We start from the raw sequence: 17,196 nt of genomic DNA, 5'->3' as shown, positions 1-17,196 counted from the left end.
CAAATCGCCACAAAGCTGCCACTGATGTTGGTCATAGTTTATGCACCTCAAAAGTTGTTTCATGTTGTCACAGGTTTCCTTCATATGGACTGCATGACCAACTGGAATTGATGGCAAAACTTTGCCATTGTGCAGTAAAACAGCTTTAAGACTCGTCTTCGATGAATCAATGAACAGTCTCCACTCATCTGGATCGTGAACGATGTTGAGGGCTGCCATCACACCATCAATGTTGTTGCAGGCTACAAGATCGCCTTCCATGAAGAAGAATGGGACAAGATCCTTTTGACAGTCACAGAACATGGAAACCCTAACATCACCTGCCAGGAGATTCCATTGCTGTAGTCTGGAGCCCAACAGGTCTGCCTTACTCTTGGGTAGTTCCAAATCCCTGACAAGGTCATTCAGTTCACCTTGTGTTATGAGGTGTGGTTCAGAGGAGGAGGATGGGAGAAAATGTGGGTCCTGTGACATTGATGGTTCAGGACCAGAAGTTTCATCCTCTTCCTCGTCTGACTCAAGTGAGAATGATTCTGGTGCATCAGGAACCGGCGGTCCTTCTCCGTGGGGTACTGGGCGTATAGCTGATGGAATGTTTGGATAATGCACAGTCCACTTTTTCTTCTTTGACACACCTTTCCCAATTGGAGGCACCATGCAGAAGTAACAATTGCTGGTATGATCTCTCCAAATCATTGGCACTGCAAAAGGCATAGATTTCCTTTTCCTGTTCAACCACTGGAGAAGATTTGTTGCACAAGTTTTGCAGCATATGTGTGGGGCCCACCTCCTGTCCTGATCTCCAGTTTTGCAGCCAAAATAAAGGTGATAGGCTTTCTTAACCATAGTGGTTATACTGCGCTTTTGTGATGCAAAAGTCACTTCACCACAAACATAGCAGAAGTTATCTGCACTGTTCACACAAGTACGAGGCATCTCTGCTCACTCTGGCTAAACAGAAATGTGTCCCTTTGCAAAATCAAACACTGACAAATAAGAGAGCACGACACTGTATGATTTCTAGAGCTGATATAGGGCAATTTGTTCAGCAGAGTGATGTAAGCTTCGTTATGATTGCATCATCCATGACTTCTAGGAATAACATGATGCAATTCATGATGTATGACGCAATACCATCTTCAGATTGCATCATTCATCGTTTTGCCTAAAAAGCAAGTATTGTCCAAACCCAGTCATAGATTTATTCATAGATCCAGTCAAAGATGTATTTTAGTCATTTCTGATTTAAATTGAGATCCCTTCCCTTTATAACTCACTTATCCTCCGCCATTCCCAAGTCAAGGGTCGTATATACTGACCCAATAGCATATGTTGAAAACTAGAGCCAATCAACAATTTTAAGCATCATTTTCTTTCTCAGTGACCCAGAATTAGTAAAGTTTGACTACATTTATTTCAGAAGCATTTTGGCTGTAGAGCAGTGTATCAGAGCATCACAATGAAGTGAGCAATCAGTCCATGATTTTTGATGTCTAGCAGTTTTGAATATAAGCTCCCAGGATGAAATTTTGAAGGTGTTGTGCAGGTCTCCTTTGAGGATGAGGTCAGATATGGAGTGATTGTTTTGTGAAAAGTGTTCACTCACAGTTGATAGGATGATTTTGTCTTTTATCATTTTTCTGTGTGAGTTCATTTGAGAGTGGAGTGATTTTCTTATTTTACCCACAGAGTAGTTGTTGGTGCATTTGATGCACTGGAGGAGGTACACCATATGTTGTAATGGGCATGTTAATTGTCCATTTCATTTTGAATGGTTTCTATACAAAGGAAAAATAAAGCTTTCATGCATGTGTAGATTGAATGCAACACCATACTCCCTCCAAGACCACAGCTATCATTACCATTGGCTGCAGTGAGCCCAGGTTATGAGCATAGCAGTAAGAACTAGTGGTAGATGAGGAACAGCAATTTAACCGAGGGGTGGGAAACAGAGTGATGGAACTCTAACTATCTTCCACTTGCCACACAGTTAATGCCCTTCACCCTCCATTTTCCTTCCCTGACAGCTCATGTGGAGCTCTCCAGTAACAGGAAAGCCAAAGGAAAAAGAAAAGGCTGGGAGGAGGAGAGAATTGGGGGGGGGGGAATTCCAAATGGTGAGTCTATTAGACTATAATAGTTGTGGAAACCCCATCACTTAGGACAGAGGTTCTCAACCTGATGCTCATGAACAGGTGTCAGGAGGATCACAGCTACCTTGCCCTTCTCATATTGCTAAATGGGAGAAGTGTCCTGGGATGGAAAAGACTGAGTATTTCGAACATTTAAAACTGGTCAAAGCACTGGAGAATATATTATAAAGAACAATCCTAAATATTAGATGACATAACAGGTATTCTTCTTTTCAAGCTCCTATGTGACAACAGTGGACAAGCAAATTAGCTACTCAAATGCTCCATTGTGAGATACTTAATATTAGCTATTTAAATTACCAAATGACTTCAGCTCGCATGGGGCTGAATGGGCAGTAACTTTTCAGAGATATTATTTCAGGCTGTCCCTCTGCTAACTGTGGCAGACACTTGGTTTTCATTTAAATGTTTTTCCTCACAACCAAAAGGGCCAGACATTTTTATTTTATTTTAAATCAAAGTTTAAATGCTATGAAGGTGACCAAAGAAGAGCTGGAACTGCCCTATCCATTCTCTCCTTTCAGTTTAATCCCAAAGGCCACTTGGAATGAGGTTAAATCTAAAGCTGAAGGGAGTGGTAGCCCAGAAAAAAAAAAGTTTGTCATGTTTAGCCATATCCTCATAATCAAAACACAATAATATGTCACAGCCGTAATTCTGAATTACATAGTTAGGGTTATTCTCTTTTTCTCTCCACAAATTTCAAAATGTTTTGTATCCACTAGGTTGGAGAATTTGGCTGGTCACCCTTTGTCTATTGCACAAAATCCTAATCTATACAGGAAGCTAAAGCAATAGCCTTTATAGTCTTAATTTATCAAAAAAAAAGAAGAAAAGGGAGTGTAGAAAGAAAGAAAAACAGATGTTGGGAAAAGTAAAAAGAAACATACAACATGTATCCCAAAATTACTCAAAAAAGAAAAACAATTCTGCTTGGAAGTAAACCTTCTTCTTTCCTCCCCGTCATTTATTTATTTTGCCAGCACATGTAAGCAAGGGCGGAAACTAAAACAAAAAAGGTACACAAAATATAGACTGGGAAAGTCTGAGTACATAATATAAAGAAGGAACCCTAGATCTGAGGCCAATCTAATTATATTACATGTTTTACCCTAGACCCTTGTGTACATCACACACACACCTAATCTCTATTGGAAGCTTTTCACAGTTTTGTTCATGACACTACCAACACTCTGAGAAATCAACAAGCAAGGAAAACGGCTTCATTTTCATCACTGAAATGCTCAGAAACTATCTGCTCATTAGCATGCAGTTCCGGTTTGGAGTTCTGCACACTGTAAGGAGGTCAAGAAAATGTGTTACAGTTCCCCAACAGATCTGAGTTAGGATAACTGTGTCTTTGGCAAACTCTTTAATAAAAAAAATAAAAATAAAAAAAAATGAAAATGAAAAAGAATGCAAAAACTGGGACCTCTCCCTTAAAAAGAAATATCCAGGACAGAACAAGACCTCACAATTTTTATCTGATACACTCAATTGTTAAAAGGTTCTTGTACCGTATGGTTCTCTGTAAAAAGTTAAGCACTTCTTTAAACAAGTCTTTGACCTTGCTGAAGTGCACATATCAAGGTGAATGTAAGAAGAATGTTGACATGATCCAGTGAGGACCCATGCCTCTCTATTGGAGTCAAAGTAAAACAATGACCATAACTTCCATGTGAGTTAGAAATAAAGACTACAATGAAGATTAACCCAGATGTCTGGATATAGATTTTAGATCCAAGGCCAGAAGGGACCCATTGTGATCATCTAGTCTAACCTCCTCTATAACACATCACAAGCCACAGAACTTCCCCCAAAATAATTTCTAGAGCATATTTTTAGAAAACCAGCCAATCTTGATTTAAAATGGCCAGTGATGGAGAATCCACCATGACCCTTGGCAAACTGTTCCAGTGGTTAGTTACCCTCACTGTTAATGATATACACCATTATTTCCAGTCTGAATTTGTCTAGCTTCAAATTCCAGCTATTGGACAGTATTTTACCCTTCTTTGCTAGATTGAAGATACCATATATGGTATCCCAGGATGACTAATTGTCTCTATTCCTGACCATCTCATTCTCTGGAGAAGTTTGGAGGAGTGTGTCTATTATTAGTGTATTAGAATTTACAAAGAAAATACCTTGATGCTGTACAAATGCAATATTTACTAATGGTCTGCATGCAGGTGATACACCTTCCTGTCTAGATTTAAATTAAGAAGAGATGTAAACTAAATACATATTCTTTAAATATAACAATATAAAGAGAATTCTAGCACCTAACCATGAAAAGAGCTTTGTTCTATTGTTTGGCATCAATCAGGACTTATATTTATCAAAACTTCTTATCAGCAATCTCAGGTTCGACAGATCAGGCATAATAAGATCTGCTTGCTGACAGCCATATAAATACTTTTTCCACTTTGAAAGGTTCTCTGATGAATGGCAGAACTAGTATCTTTTGCTGCAAATCTCAGTTGTAAGAGGAAGGACAGGGCTGGTGAAAGAAGTTGTACAGTGTTTCATCAGAATGTGACATACTTATCAAAATACTGATCTGAAGGTTGTGATGAAACAATGGTATGTATAACAGTCTTCTTCTCATTCATCTGGTCTTTAGAGAAAAGAACTATATTGAACCTCTTCCTCTCAAAAACACTGGAACTTCCCCTTTATATACAAGATTTTGGACATTATTTATACCTTAAAAGCTTCAATATCTTTTCTGAGATATTGTAGTAATTACATTGTAAGTCACTGAGAACTGCATACTTGTAGGATAACCACATTTGAAAGCATACTGTAATCTCACTAAAGGTAACCCCACATATGAGTTTTAAAAGACTGTACTGAACATAAAAAGTGCTAAAAAAAACCCCTTTATATTTAAAGTAAGCTGCCAAAAGGGCCATAAGCTTTCATTTATCCAGTGGGAAGAATCTAAGACAGTAGCTAAAATACGGCAGGTGTCACGGGATACTGAAGATACAGGAGATCCCACACTTTCTAAAATTAAGGTAATGTACCTTTTCTGAGATGGCAAATCCTAATACCTTTAATATCATACAATAATAATTTTTCTCATTGTCTCCATTTTACGCTCGGGATAACTAAGAATCAGAGAGTAAAATGATTTGCCTAGAAGCCAATGGGAGCTGCGGAGGCAGTGCTCGGGGAGAGGCGGGGGCAGCGCGCAGAGCCGCCTGCCGCTCCTCTGCCTAGGAGCAGCCAGGACAGGTTGCCGCTTGCAGGGAATCACCCAAGGTAAGCACCCCCTGGATCCGGCAACCCCGTGCCCCAGCCCCCTCCTGCATCCAAACTCCCTCCCAAAGCCCACACCCCAAATCCCAGCCCCGCACCCAAACTCCCTCCCTCTTTGTTAACCAGCATTTTTCACTTACCGGCACCCCTCATCCCCCCTACATGCTAGATAAAACAGCTTTTACTGTATCTTGACTTCAGTAAGGCTTTTGACATTGTCTCATGAATTTCTCATAAACAAACTAGAAAAATATAGCCTAGATGAACCTACCATAAGGTGAGTATACAACTGGTTGAAAAAGCAAACAGAAAGTAGTTATCAATGATTCACAATCCAGCTGGAAGGGCCTATTGAGTGGGGTTCCACAGGGATATGTCCTGAGTCTGATTCTATTCAACATCTTCCAAAATTATTTGGATAATGGCATAGACAGCACACTTATAAAGTTTGTGGACAACACCATGCTGGGAGGGGTTGCAAATGCTTTGGAGGACAGGATTAGAATTCAAAATTATCTTGACAAACTGAAGAAATGGTCTGAAATAAATAGTATGAAATATAATAAGGACAAATGCAAAGTACTATACACAGGATGGAATAATCAATTGCACAAATACAAAATGGGAAATGACTGCCTAGGAAGGAGCACTTCAGAAAAGGATCTGGGGATCATAGTGGATCACAGACTAAATGAGACTCAACAATTTAATAACGTTGCAAAAAAAACAAACAACCCATAATTCTGGGATATATTAACAGGAGTATTGTAGTAAGCATGCCATGAGAATTAATTCTTCCTCTACTCAGTACTAATAAGGCCTCAACTTGAATACTGTGTCCAGTTCTGAGCTCCATGCTTTGGGAGAGATGTGGACAAATTGGAGAAAGTCAAGAAGAGAGCAACAAAAATTATTAAAGATCTAGAAAATATGACTTATAAGGAAAGACTGAAAAAACCTGGGTTGGTTTAAGCTGGAGAAAAGAAGTCTGAGAAGGGAGATGATAGTCTTCAAATACATAAAAGGTTGTTATAAAGAGGAGGGTGATAAATAGTTCTCCTTAATCAGTGAGGACAGGACAAGAAGTAATGGACTTAAGTTGCAGCGAGGGAGATTTAGGTTAGACATTAGGAAAAACTTCCTAACTATCAAGGCAGTTAAGAACCAAAACAAATTACCTAGGGAGGTTATGGATCTCCATCCCTGGAGGTTTTAAGAACAGGTTAAATAAATACCTTTCAGGAATGGCCTATATAATAGTTAGGCCTGCTGCAGTGCAGGGGAGTGGACTAGATGACCTATCAAGGTCATTTCCAGTCCAACATGTCTATGATTCTCCACCAAATCATGTGGGCGCCACAGAAGCAGATAGCATCACCCCCTCAAGCAGCTTTTTCAAAATCCCTAGCTACAAATTTAAGCATACAAGGGGCTTTTCCAATTTTCACTTCAAAAATTATCAGCTCCACAAAATTTCACATAAAAATAGATGTTGGATGCAGAGGAATGAATGCAAAAAAAAAATTAGTTTCATAATCAAAACTGCTACAGTGCTTTTGACCAGCTTTACTCTGTTTATTATGGCCAGCCTCAACTATAGTCAGCTGGCTGTCCTTCCTCTCCTGCATTCCCCTCCCCACTCACTGCTCATTCTCATCTTAAAGGAACTTATAGGTAAAATGCCTCCTTTTCCCACTTCCCAAGATTCATCTATGTGAATGTTTCATTCCCCCTCCTCTATCACTGCTATCCTAGTTTTTCCACTTTAAAAATCTGATAACTGTACACCTGTACTGTAGAAGGTAGCTCCATATCAGTACATTGTAACTTTATAAACAAACAAGAATATAATCAGGAACACAAATTTTGGAATAAACTCATCATAGTTTGTATTTTTTTGAACTATTTAAAAAAATTAAATTGGTTGAGAAAAGAGAATCAGAAAAAGTAATCCAAAAGTACAAAAAACAAAATGTTGGCACTGCTCTTTAACTACATGGCAGCTAAACAAATGTTAATTAAGTGTGCTAAAAACGTGCAGTTGGGATCACAAGTTAGGTGCCAAGTTTAAGTCTGATTATTTTAAAATAACTGAGTGGTAGTATTGTTTAGTGAGTCTGGGAGTTAGGCCCCTGGGGTTCTATTCCAAACTTTGCTACTAACTGGTGTGTGACCTTAGCCAATTCACTTAGTCTCTCTCTCTCACTCTCTCTCTCTATCTGTAAATTGAGGATAATAATATGTATCAACCTTTGTAAAATGTTTTGAGATTCTTAAGTTAAATCTTAAGTTATGAACTGCATAAGTGCAAACTATCAGAATTATAAAATTAAAATATTTTAAACTATTAGAATTTTAAAATACTGTACATGTAACACACATTTACAATGGAAATAACAACTCAGCATCATTTATGGCATAGTAGTACTAACCATAATACCATTATCAAGGTAATGAAAAAATTAACAATTAAAATGGTATGAAAATACTGTAGGTCAGAATGGAAACCAATAAAGTCATAAAGCAGCCTTTGGACAATGAAAGCAGGAGTTATAAAGCTGAAAAAAGAGAAAATGAAGAGACCATATATAATATGTGGAGGAAAGAAAAAGAAACATAAGAAAGTGTAAAACATGAGAAATGTAGTAAATTAATTAATGCTTTTGCCGCTGAAGTGTGATGGATTAGCCTCCTCTCTACTTCTCCTGAATCAATACTTACAAGTGCCTTTTTTTTTTTATTCCAAAAAAGGTTCCTGCAGCAACTCCTTTCAGTGCCAAGTACCGCAGATCTACCATAAGCAAATTCACAGAGGCCTGCTTAAACTGAAGAGTCCAATTAAAACTTCTGTTCACATTATTTTAATACCATTAAACTATTTTATTAGTAGACTGTACCTTATTTTTCATGAACTTTGAGTGACTCTTGTAAACTTCTATTTGTTTGATCTCTTCTTCTCGGTCCTCTATATTCAGAACTCCATTTGTCTTTAACATCTGTATTTCATCTTCGAGATCTCTTATATTGCGTTCAAGTGAAGCTATTTTTGTGTCCTGGATTAAAAATTTTAAAAAGAAAGAAAGAAAGAAAGAAAGAAAGAAAGAAAGAAAGAAAGAAAGAAAGAAAGAAAGAAAGAATTTGTAATTATATGAAACCTGGATGTTAAAAATGCAGTATTTGTAGCAATGTGGTACAATAATAATACACTAGCACAAGAAACTGGAACAAATTCTGCTTTCATTTATACTGATGCAGGGGTGCTGGAACAATTTGTATAGTGGGGGTGCTGAGAGTCATTGAACCAAACTGTCAACCCTGTATATAATGGAAACCACTTCAAGCCAGGGGGTGCAGCAGCACCCTCAGCATCCCTAGTTCCAGCACTTATGACATGTACTGATGTAAATCCCAGGTAATTCCACTGACACTGGCTTAAGGGAAAACAGGATTTGGACCTCTACTCTCAAACAAAAGACAGCACAATGCTTGATTTTATTTTAGCATCAATTAAGAATGTGCATTTTGATGCTCATGCACAATCTGGGCAAAATCCTGCCCTACATCCTAGAAGGCACACAAAAGAAGGACAATAGATGGGGACAGCAGGGCCAGACGTACATGGAAATAACTTAGGCCTTGCCAACTACTTTAGGGCTATCAGGAGCTGGCTGGCCTCTCAATCTAGTGGTCTCTTGAAAACAAGGTTACAATCCAGTCCTGCTGTTTTGAGAAATAAGAGGAGTCTCCTTATGTCCATTTCCTCCACTGGTATACCCACATATAGCCAAAGGCAGGTTATATACTTTTCATCCTACAATCTCAAAGAGCTTTGCAAACAATATGTAACCAAGTTAATTTGCAACAACAGAAATGCCACCTCATATACCACGGATCATATGCCATCTCATATACTGGTTATCAGCTTGTGTCAGCACAGCACTTAAAAAATCCAGTGATTCAGCTCTCATTTTCATTTGTTGTCTGTAAATTAAAAAATCTATCCACTTGGGGATGGATAGCGATCACCAGGACTTGTAGTACCTTCTCACACAACTTTCACTTTGAAAGAATATAGCAAAATGACTCAGTAGGCAATCTGTTTTCACACATCTATTAGGGAACAAATTTTCCATGGATCAAGCGCAGAGAAATTAAGTCCAAGAATACAAAGTAGCCAAGACATATTAGAAACTGGGATAAAATCCTTGCCCTACTGAAGTCAATGGCAGAAGGCCTATTGACTATTATGGAGTCAGGATTTTACCCCTTCTCTCTCTCAAAAAAAATAAAAGCTCAACCAAGACAAACTATATTTGAATCTCTGTAGTAAAATAAAACTTTGTTTCTGTTTTCAGTTGACTCTACTGCCTGTCTTTAGCCAGAAACTGAAGTTCTGAGAGGTTATTCCTATACTACCTACCTGAAGTAGTCAGCACCAAAACTTTTTGCATGATAGTAAAGCCTATTTTCAGGATACGACCAGGCCATAATTGCCATTTCAGAGGTTGGATAGCCTGGATACAGCTCTGATAAGCATCTGAACTTTTGACTACTAACCCAAAATGAAACTTTGAACCCTTTGAATTTTACCAACTATTGTTACATATCCAAGAGGAACCAAAGCTATGTAGGGATATACATTAATTTCTTTTTCTGCAAGACATTGTGTTGAGTTGTAGTATTGTTAACCTTTATTCCTGTAACCAATAATGATTTGCAGAACCAAGAAATTAATGGAATGCATTTATTTCCTTTATTATTAATAAAGAACTGTGAAATGGTTGGATGGGAGAGATTTGGTCTCTAGAATAATATCTTCTTTGGCTTGCTATGTGATAATTATCCATAATTTGGCTACTTAAATTCAGAGTATTGATAGATTGGTGGAAAAGAAGTAAGAGAATGAGAATTACAAGACTAAATTCTTATATGAGATGCCTATTTTTTCAGTCCCTACTCCCAGGCCTAATCCCATATTACCAAGCATTTACTTCAAAATGCTGAGGTCTAGATCAGTGTTTCCTAAACTTGGGATGCCCCTTGTGTAGGAAAAGCCCCTGGCAGGCCTGGTCAGTTTGTTTACCTGCCGCGTCTGCAGGTTCAGCCGATCGCGGCTCCCACGGGCCGCGGTTCGCTGCTCCAGGCCAATGGGAGCTGCTGGAAGTGGCGGCCAGTACGTCCCTTGGCCCACGACGCTTCTAGCAGCTCCCATTGGCCTGGAGCAGTGAACCGCGGCCAGTGGGAGCTGCGATCGGCTGAACCTGCAGATGCAGCAGGTAAACAAACCGGTAGCCCGCCAGGGGCTTTCCCTACACAAGCGGCATCCCAAGTTTGGGAAACACTGATCTAGATTGTACCTAGGCCTCCATGGATGCACAAAAGAGAGGAGAACCCACAAAAGAGCCACCTTGTGCTTCTGAGAGAACAGATAAAACATTTGCTTTTGAGAAAAGACCAGGAGACCCTCGTAGCAACAGTATAATTAGGTGGAGATGTGCAACTTTAAAGTAATACCACAAACCTATTCCCCCACTGCACCAGCCAAAGGAGCTAAGCCAGCACAGGGGGAGCACCTAGTGGAACCTATTAAAAAGTATAGCAGAGACCACTGTTATATTCACTCTTTGTACTCCCATAGGCGCATGCGCGCGCACACAGACACACACCCTCCCTCCCTCCACTGGAAGATTTTCCTAGTACACAGAAGCCTATTCTCACAAGTGATCCATCCCCTTTCTCCCAACTTCTGGCCAAAAGAGGCTAGAGACACTTTAGAGCACGTTTTTGTACCCCTGACCATCCTGGCTAATAGCCATTGATGGACCTATCCTCCATGAACTAATCTAGTTCTTTTTTGAATCCTGTTATTGTGTTGGCCAGGTTGACGGTGTGTTGATTAAAAAAATACTTCCTTTTGTTTGTTTTAAACCTGCTGTCTAATAATGTCATTTGTTGACCCCTACTTCTTGTGTTATGAGAAGGAGTAAATAACAATTACTTATTTACTTTCTCCACATGTTTCATGATCTATAGACCTCTATCATACCCCCCCCGGGTGGTGTCTTTCCCAAGCTGATAACTCCCAGTCTTTTTAATCCCTCATCACGTGGAAACTGTTCCATCCCCCTAATCATTTTGGTTGCACTTTGTATCTTTTCCAAGTCTAAAATACTCTTTTTGAGATGGGGTGACCAGAACTGCACACAGTATTCAAGGTGTGGATGTACATGGATTTATATAGTGGCATTATGATATTTTCTGTCTTGTTGTCTATCCCTTAATGATTCCTAATATTATGTTAACTTTTTTTACTGCCCTTGCACATTGAGCAGATGTTTTGAGAGAACTATCCATGTCTCCAAAATCTCTTTCTTAAGTGGTAACAGCTAATTTAGATCCCATCATTTTGTATGTGTAGTTGGGATTTTGTTTTCCAATGTGCATTACTTTTCATTTATCAACATTGAATTTCATCTGCCATTTTGCTGTCCAGTCACCCAGTTCAGTGAGATTCTTTTCTAACTCTTCACAATCAGCTTTGTATTTAACTACCTTGAGTAATTTTGTACCATCTGCTAACTTTGCCACCTCATGGTTAACCCTTTTTTCCAGATCATATATGAATATGTTGAACAACACAGGTCCCAGCACAGATCCTTGGGGGACACGGCTATTCACCCCTCTCCATTCTGAAAACTTCCCATTTACTCCTACTCTTTCTTTCCTGTCTTTTCACCAGTTATCCCTCTTATCCCATGACTGCTTAATTTACTTAAGAATGGAGAGACACAGCAGCCTTCCTCCCTGATTTATGTGGAAATGGTCACCACGTTAGGTATGACGCCTCAGAACATTCAGAGTACAAGGTTATCATTATGGAAACTTTAAAAGGCAGCTCTACATCAGATTGTGAATAGCTCCCCAGCCCTTTTAGCTGATGTAATAGTTATGAGGAAATTGCAGTCTATGTATAAACAAATGCAAGGATGTACAACCAAGGAACTGAAAAGAAGGACCATGGTGTCCTCTTAGCAGAACATGTAGCTAAACAAGAGACAGCCTTGTGAAATGTTACCTTTAATGGATAGACCCCAACTATCAACTATCAGCCTCCACTTCCATTTTGGGAGAGAAGATTATTTCCTCCTGGATCACCTGCTTCATAATTCCCACAGAAACCTTTTCATTCAGGCTTTGCTGCTCTGACACACAGTGTTTTAGGAGGCTAATCTTCAAGAATGACAAGGTAACAATAAGAATATTTTCTATTTTTAATACTATGACTTTAAGATTGAATATCTGGTTCTCCCTCCCATGGAAGGAATATTTCTACATTCTACTTGTAGATTATAACAGGTTTTGCCCCCTTTGGTGATGACGCTGACACTCACAAATGGTTATGTAACAGAATTAATTATAAAAACAACTGTGTGGACGTTCCCATCTTAGTATTGAAGGTAGTGGGTGGTTTGGGTGGGTTTTGCGCCTTTTCTTCCTTCTGTTTAAAATAAGATGTTTTGTTAAAGACCAAAGTCACACAAAACGTTACATCCTGGAAAATTTGTGATTTTATCTAACTAATTCCCTTTGCCCCTGTAAGTCTTCTGTCAACCCTATTCTGTCTAAAACACAAGAACAGCAAGTCATCTTCAGTGTGAAACAAAGAATTCAAGAACATGTTAATGATTAAACACCAACAATTTATAAAATTACTACCAGAGTAACACCATGCATCATGCTTTGTGAAATACTGTGTACATTTATTAAATAGTTATATTAAGTCACAGAATCAAAAACACAGCACACTAAACAATTAAAAGGGTCACACTAATAGATATTTTTAAGAAATTTTAGTATACAACAAAAGAATTATTTTAAAATCAAAAGCAATGCAGCGCTGGTTCTGCTACACAGAGAGGGCAGGCAGTTGCCTAGGGCCTCATAGAATCAAAGACTATCAGGGTTGGAAGGGACCTCGGGAGGTCATCTAGTCCAACCCCCTGCTCAAACCAGGACCAATCCCCAGACAGATTTTTGCCCCAGATCCCTAAATGGCCCCCTCAAGGATTGAATTCACCACCCTGGGTTTAGCAGACCAATGCTCAAACCACTGAGCTATCCCTACAGTAAATATTTGCTTGTCTTACTACAGTCTCATAGGGATGCCTAGCCCATGGAATCCCTACAGCCACCCATGCAGCAGTGAGTGTACGATGTGGTTCAAAATCAGACAAAGGAGGCCAGGGGAAAAGACAGGTGGCTTGTTGGTCACAGGCAGATTCTGCTTGCTACTAGAACTGTAACAATAGGCACAAACAAACTATACTGGGAAAAAGTTGGGTAACTCATTTGCATGACAATAGGATAGCAGATTGCAATAGCAGAGATATTTTGGGGTATGGAACTAGGTAAATATTTCCCCATACATTATGAAGTCTTACCTAACATACTGAATTTTTAAAACATTTTTTTCCACTGTATTTTTATGCAAATATAACAGCCTGTCTTTTTTAAGTGCAATGCTGCAGCAAGATGGGGAATATGATTCCTAGATCCATAAACCAGGGAAATACTGAGTAGAAGTAGGGAGGTGATATGCTGGCAAATGAAGTTCCATGTCAATAAATTCCAAGTAATGCACTTTGGAGAGAAATTTTACATTATTCATACACCTTACATGATTCCATATTAACTGTAGCAATTCAGGAAAATTGCTGTGCATCACTGTAAATTGCTCAATGTGCACCCACGATCAAAAAAGCAAACAAGATGTTAGGATGCATAAGGAATTGGACAGAGAATAATACTGAAAATATAACATTATTCCACATCTTTCACTTGTATTGCTGTTCCCAGTTTGACAAGCAACTCTGTTGCACATTCTGCTAATGATGTTACCTGTTCCCCTTTCTTCAGGGGGAGCTACAACAGAGAGGGCATTAAAGTAAAGCAGCAAGTGTTTTTACCCAAATCATTACACCCCCCCACCCTAAAGCAACCCCTCCCCCACGTCAGCAGCTCCCCTCCTCCGCCCTGAGGCACCCCCCCCACCCCCCGCAGCAGCTCTCCCCAGCCCGGGGAGCCGTGCGGCAGCTCCCCGCCCCAGCTCACCTCTGCTCCGCCTCCTCCCCGAGCAAACCGTCACCACTCCACTTCTCCCGCCTCCCAGGCTTGCGGTGCCAATCAGCTGTTTGGTGCCACAAGCCTGGGAGGGAGAGAAGCAGAACAGGGCGGCGTGCTCAGGGGAGGAGGTGGAGCAGAGGTGAGCTGGAGCAGGGAGTTTCCCTGCGTGCCACCCCCGCTTACTTGCTGCAGCCGGATGGAACATGCTGTGGCCACGCCGCCCGGTCTGACCCGCCGGAGCAGGCCTGCCGCCACACTGCCCAGCCTGCCGGAGCAGCTCCAGCCAGGTCAGAGACATCCTCCCCTGGCCCTCCCCAGATAAGGTGTGAAGGGATGGGATGGGGAGACTGTGGGGGTCCCAGGCTAGGGGTGGGGTCATGTGGGGGGTGGTCACAGGGGTTACTCCCCTGACTCCCAGCTTCTCCCCCCCCCCAAAAAAAATTTCCCCATCAGTTGCTGTCCTGGCCCGTCAGGGTAAGCAGCTGGCGCACCGAGACACTTTGTTTACTTAGGTTTACCTCCATGCCTGCGGATGCTCGAGGTAAACAAACCATCTTGGCCCACCAGCCACTTATCCTGATGGCCCGGGAGCCAAAGTTTGCTCACCCCTGAATTATAGGGTCGGCTTATGAACAGGTTATAAAAAATTTTCCATTTTTACTTATCCATCTTGGGAAGGTTGGCTTATAAACGAACCGGCTTATGATCGAGTATATACGGTAATTTATTAGGTGAAACTCTCTAATCTGACATGTTTCCATGGACAGAATCATAGCTTATCACCATGGTATCTAAATCTTGATGAGATCAGCATTATTCATATTCATAACGAGAAGACCTTGGAGAATTAAGATACTGAAAGAAGCAAACAGAAAAATCTCTTTGCTATTACATTACCTACTCAGAGAAAACTCATCTATTATTAGGCATTTATTGTGCCCTCTGCAAAAGCATTTTTCTGAAAGGTTTTTGTGATGAAGGAGAGAGAAAAGTGTGTGGTGGAGTGTAAGACCAAGAAAAAAGGAGGTGCCTGTTTATAGAATTCTTGTTTTTGTAAAATCATCCAAAAAAGGGGGGGCGCAAAAGAACAACAAATTATCATGGTTATGATCAGCCTTAAGAAGGGACAAGAGTGAATAAACAAACAAACAACTACTGTAGTACCTATACCATAGAAAATTCCGTAAAGGAGCAAACCAGCTTGCTCCAGCCAACCCCATATTCTATTTTTAGTACCTTCTTTTCCCTGTTACTCTAGAGTATGACAAAAATCCAAAAAAAACTTTAACTTTGTTTTACTAATGCTGCAATTTTATCATGAGTGGGGTGGGGGTTACATCTTCCTACTTTTACTGTAATTGATCAGTTTATGCCCTGTGGCATAAAATTTAAGTCTTGTAAGAAATTTCTCACTTAATGCCTTGTAGCTATTTATGTATCTGTTCACATAAGTCCTGAGTGCTGAAATCAAACATTTCTTTTTAGTCTCTACTCAAACAGCGTGTTGTAGCTAATGCTGTGGGAAAATTTCACATTACTGATTTTTTTTCATTCAGAATCAGAACATAAACCTCAGAAGTGCAAAATGTTCTGCGGAACACACATTTTTGTAAAAATTCCATTTTGGAAGAACTGAAATGAAATTTTTCAAGAATTTCCATTATGGCAAGCTGGCTCACCAGCTGGGCAGCCAGGCAGCCTAAGGCTCCCATCAGGCAACCTCTAGGGGAACATAGTAGGCTGGGAAGACTACTAGGCAGGTAGATGTGGAATCAGGATAGCCAGGCTGCTAGGGAACTGAGAAGACTGGCAGGAAGTCTGCCCAGCCAGTCAGCCTCCCTGGTTTCCATTCAGTTGAATCAGCATTTCAGACCGAAATCCATTCTGTCAGAAAAACTTCAACAAGCGTTAGTTGTGGCTAAATTTATGGACACTTGGTCTGACAATCTAACAACCGGAAAGAAGAGCATATGCAGCAGCGTTTCATTTGTGCAAGGGCTTGCCAGTGCTGAGCCCCAGCACCTCTAGGTGTGGCAGTTCATAGCCCCGGCACCTCTGGGCTTGTTGCATCAGTAATTAATGTAAAAAAATTGCTTGGGCCCCAGCACCTCTTTCATTACAAATTAAACACTGAGATGCAGTATCTCCTTCAGGCCTCAAGCTCTGTGGTTTATCTACACCAGCAGCATTCCAGATCTGGGACTGTTGGAATGCTGCTGGTATAGTTAAGCCGCAAAGCTTGGGGCTTGAATCACAAAGACAAAAGGTTTGGCTACAGTAAGATTAAGGAAGAAGTATAATATTACTAGGACTAATTACTCCTCTGAGTTCTCCAAAAATATGGCATCAGTGATTGAAGTTAGACCCTCCAAACTCTGTTACAGACTCAGGAATATATAGCAGGACTTTCTATACTGGATCAGACTATTAATCGGAATTAGTATACTACTTCCAACAGTTGCCGAAACCTAATGCTTCAGAGGAAGGGGCATCTCTCCTCCCCCATTAATGACCCTACCTAACAGTGCAATCCTATATTTGGCCTGGGAGAAGAATTGGATTCCTTCTTTACTGGTCCCAGCAGTGTTAAGTTTTTGCCTTGAAGCATAAATTAAGAGCATTAATTAATACAGGATTGTCCTGATTGTGCTGA

The 17,196-nt window shown here is 40.2% G+C and overlaps 1 protein-coding gene across 3 annotated transcripts in view; it reads right to left on the bottom strand.

The window, feature by feature from the left end:
• ERC2 (ELKS/RAB6-interacting/CAST family member 2) overlaps positions 1 to 17,196 on the bottom strand; it is an 836,521-nt gene that overhangs the window by 603,816 nt on the left and 215,509 nt on the right. For all 3 annotated transcript variants that reach the window (XM_065550998.1, XM_065550999.1, XM_065550997.1), the window contains exon 6: positions 8,318 to 8,473. In XM_065550998.1, coding sequence (XP_065407070.1) covers positions 8,318 to 8,473 — 156 coding nt within the window. The remainder of the gene's footprint in view (positions 1 to 8,317; positions 8,474 to 17,196) is intronic.

This window comes from Chrysemys picta, chromosome 7 (assembly GCF_011386835.1).
Source record: "Chrysemys picta bellii isolate R12L10 chromosome 7, ASM1138683v2, whole genome shotgun sequence".
Classification (NCBI taxonomy): domain Eukaryota; kingdom Metazoa; phylum Chordata; order Testudines; family Emydidae; genus Chrysemys; species Chrysemys picta.
The sequence above is the reverse complement of the archived record's forward strand: the minus strand, read 5'-3'. Positions and strand labels throughout refer to the sequence as shown.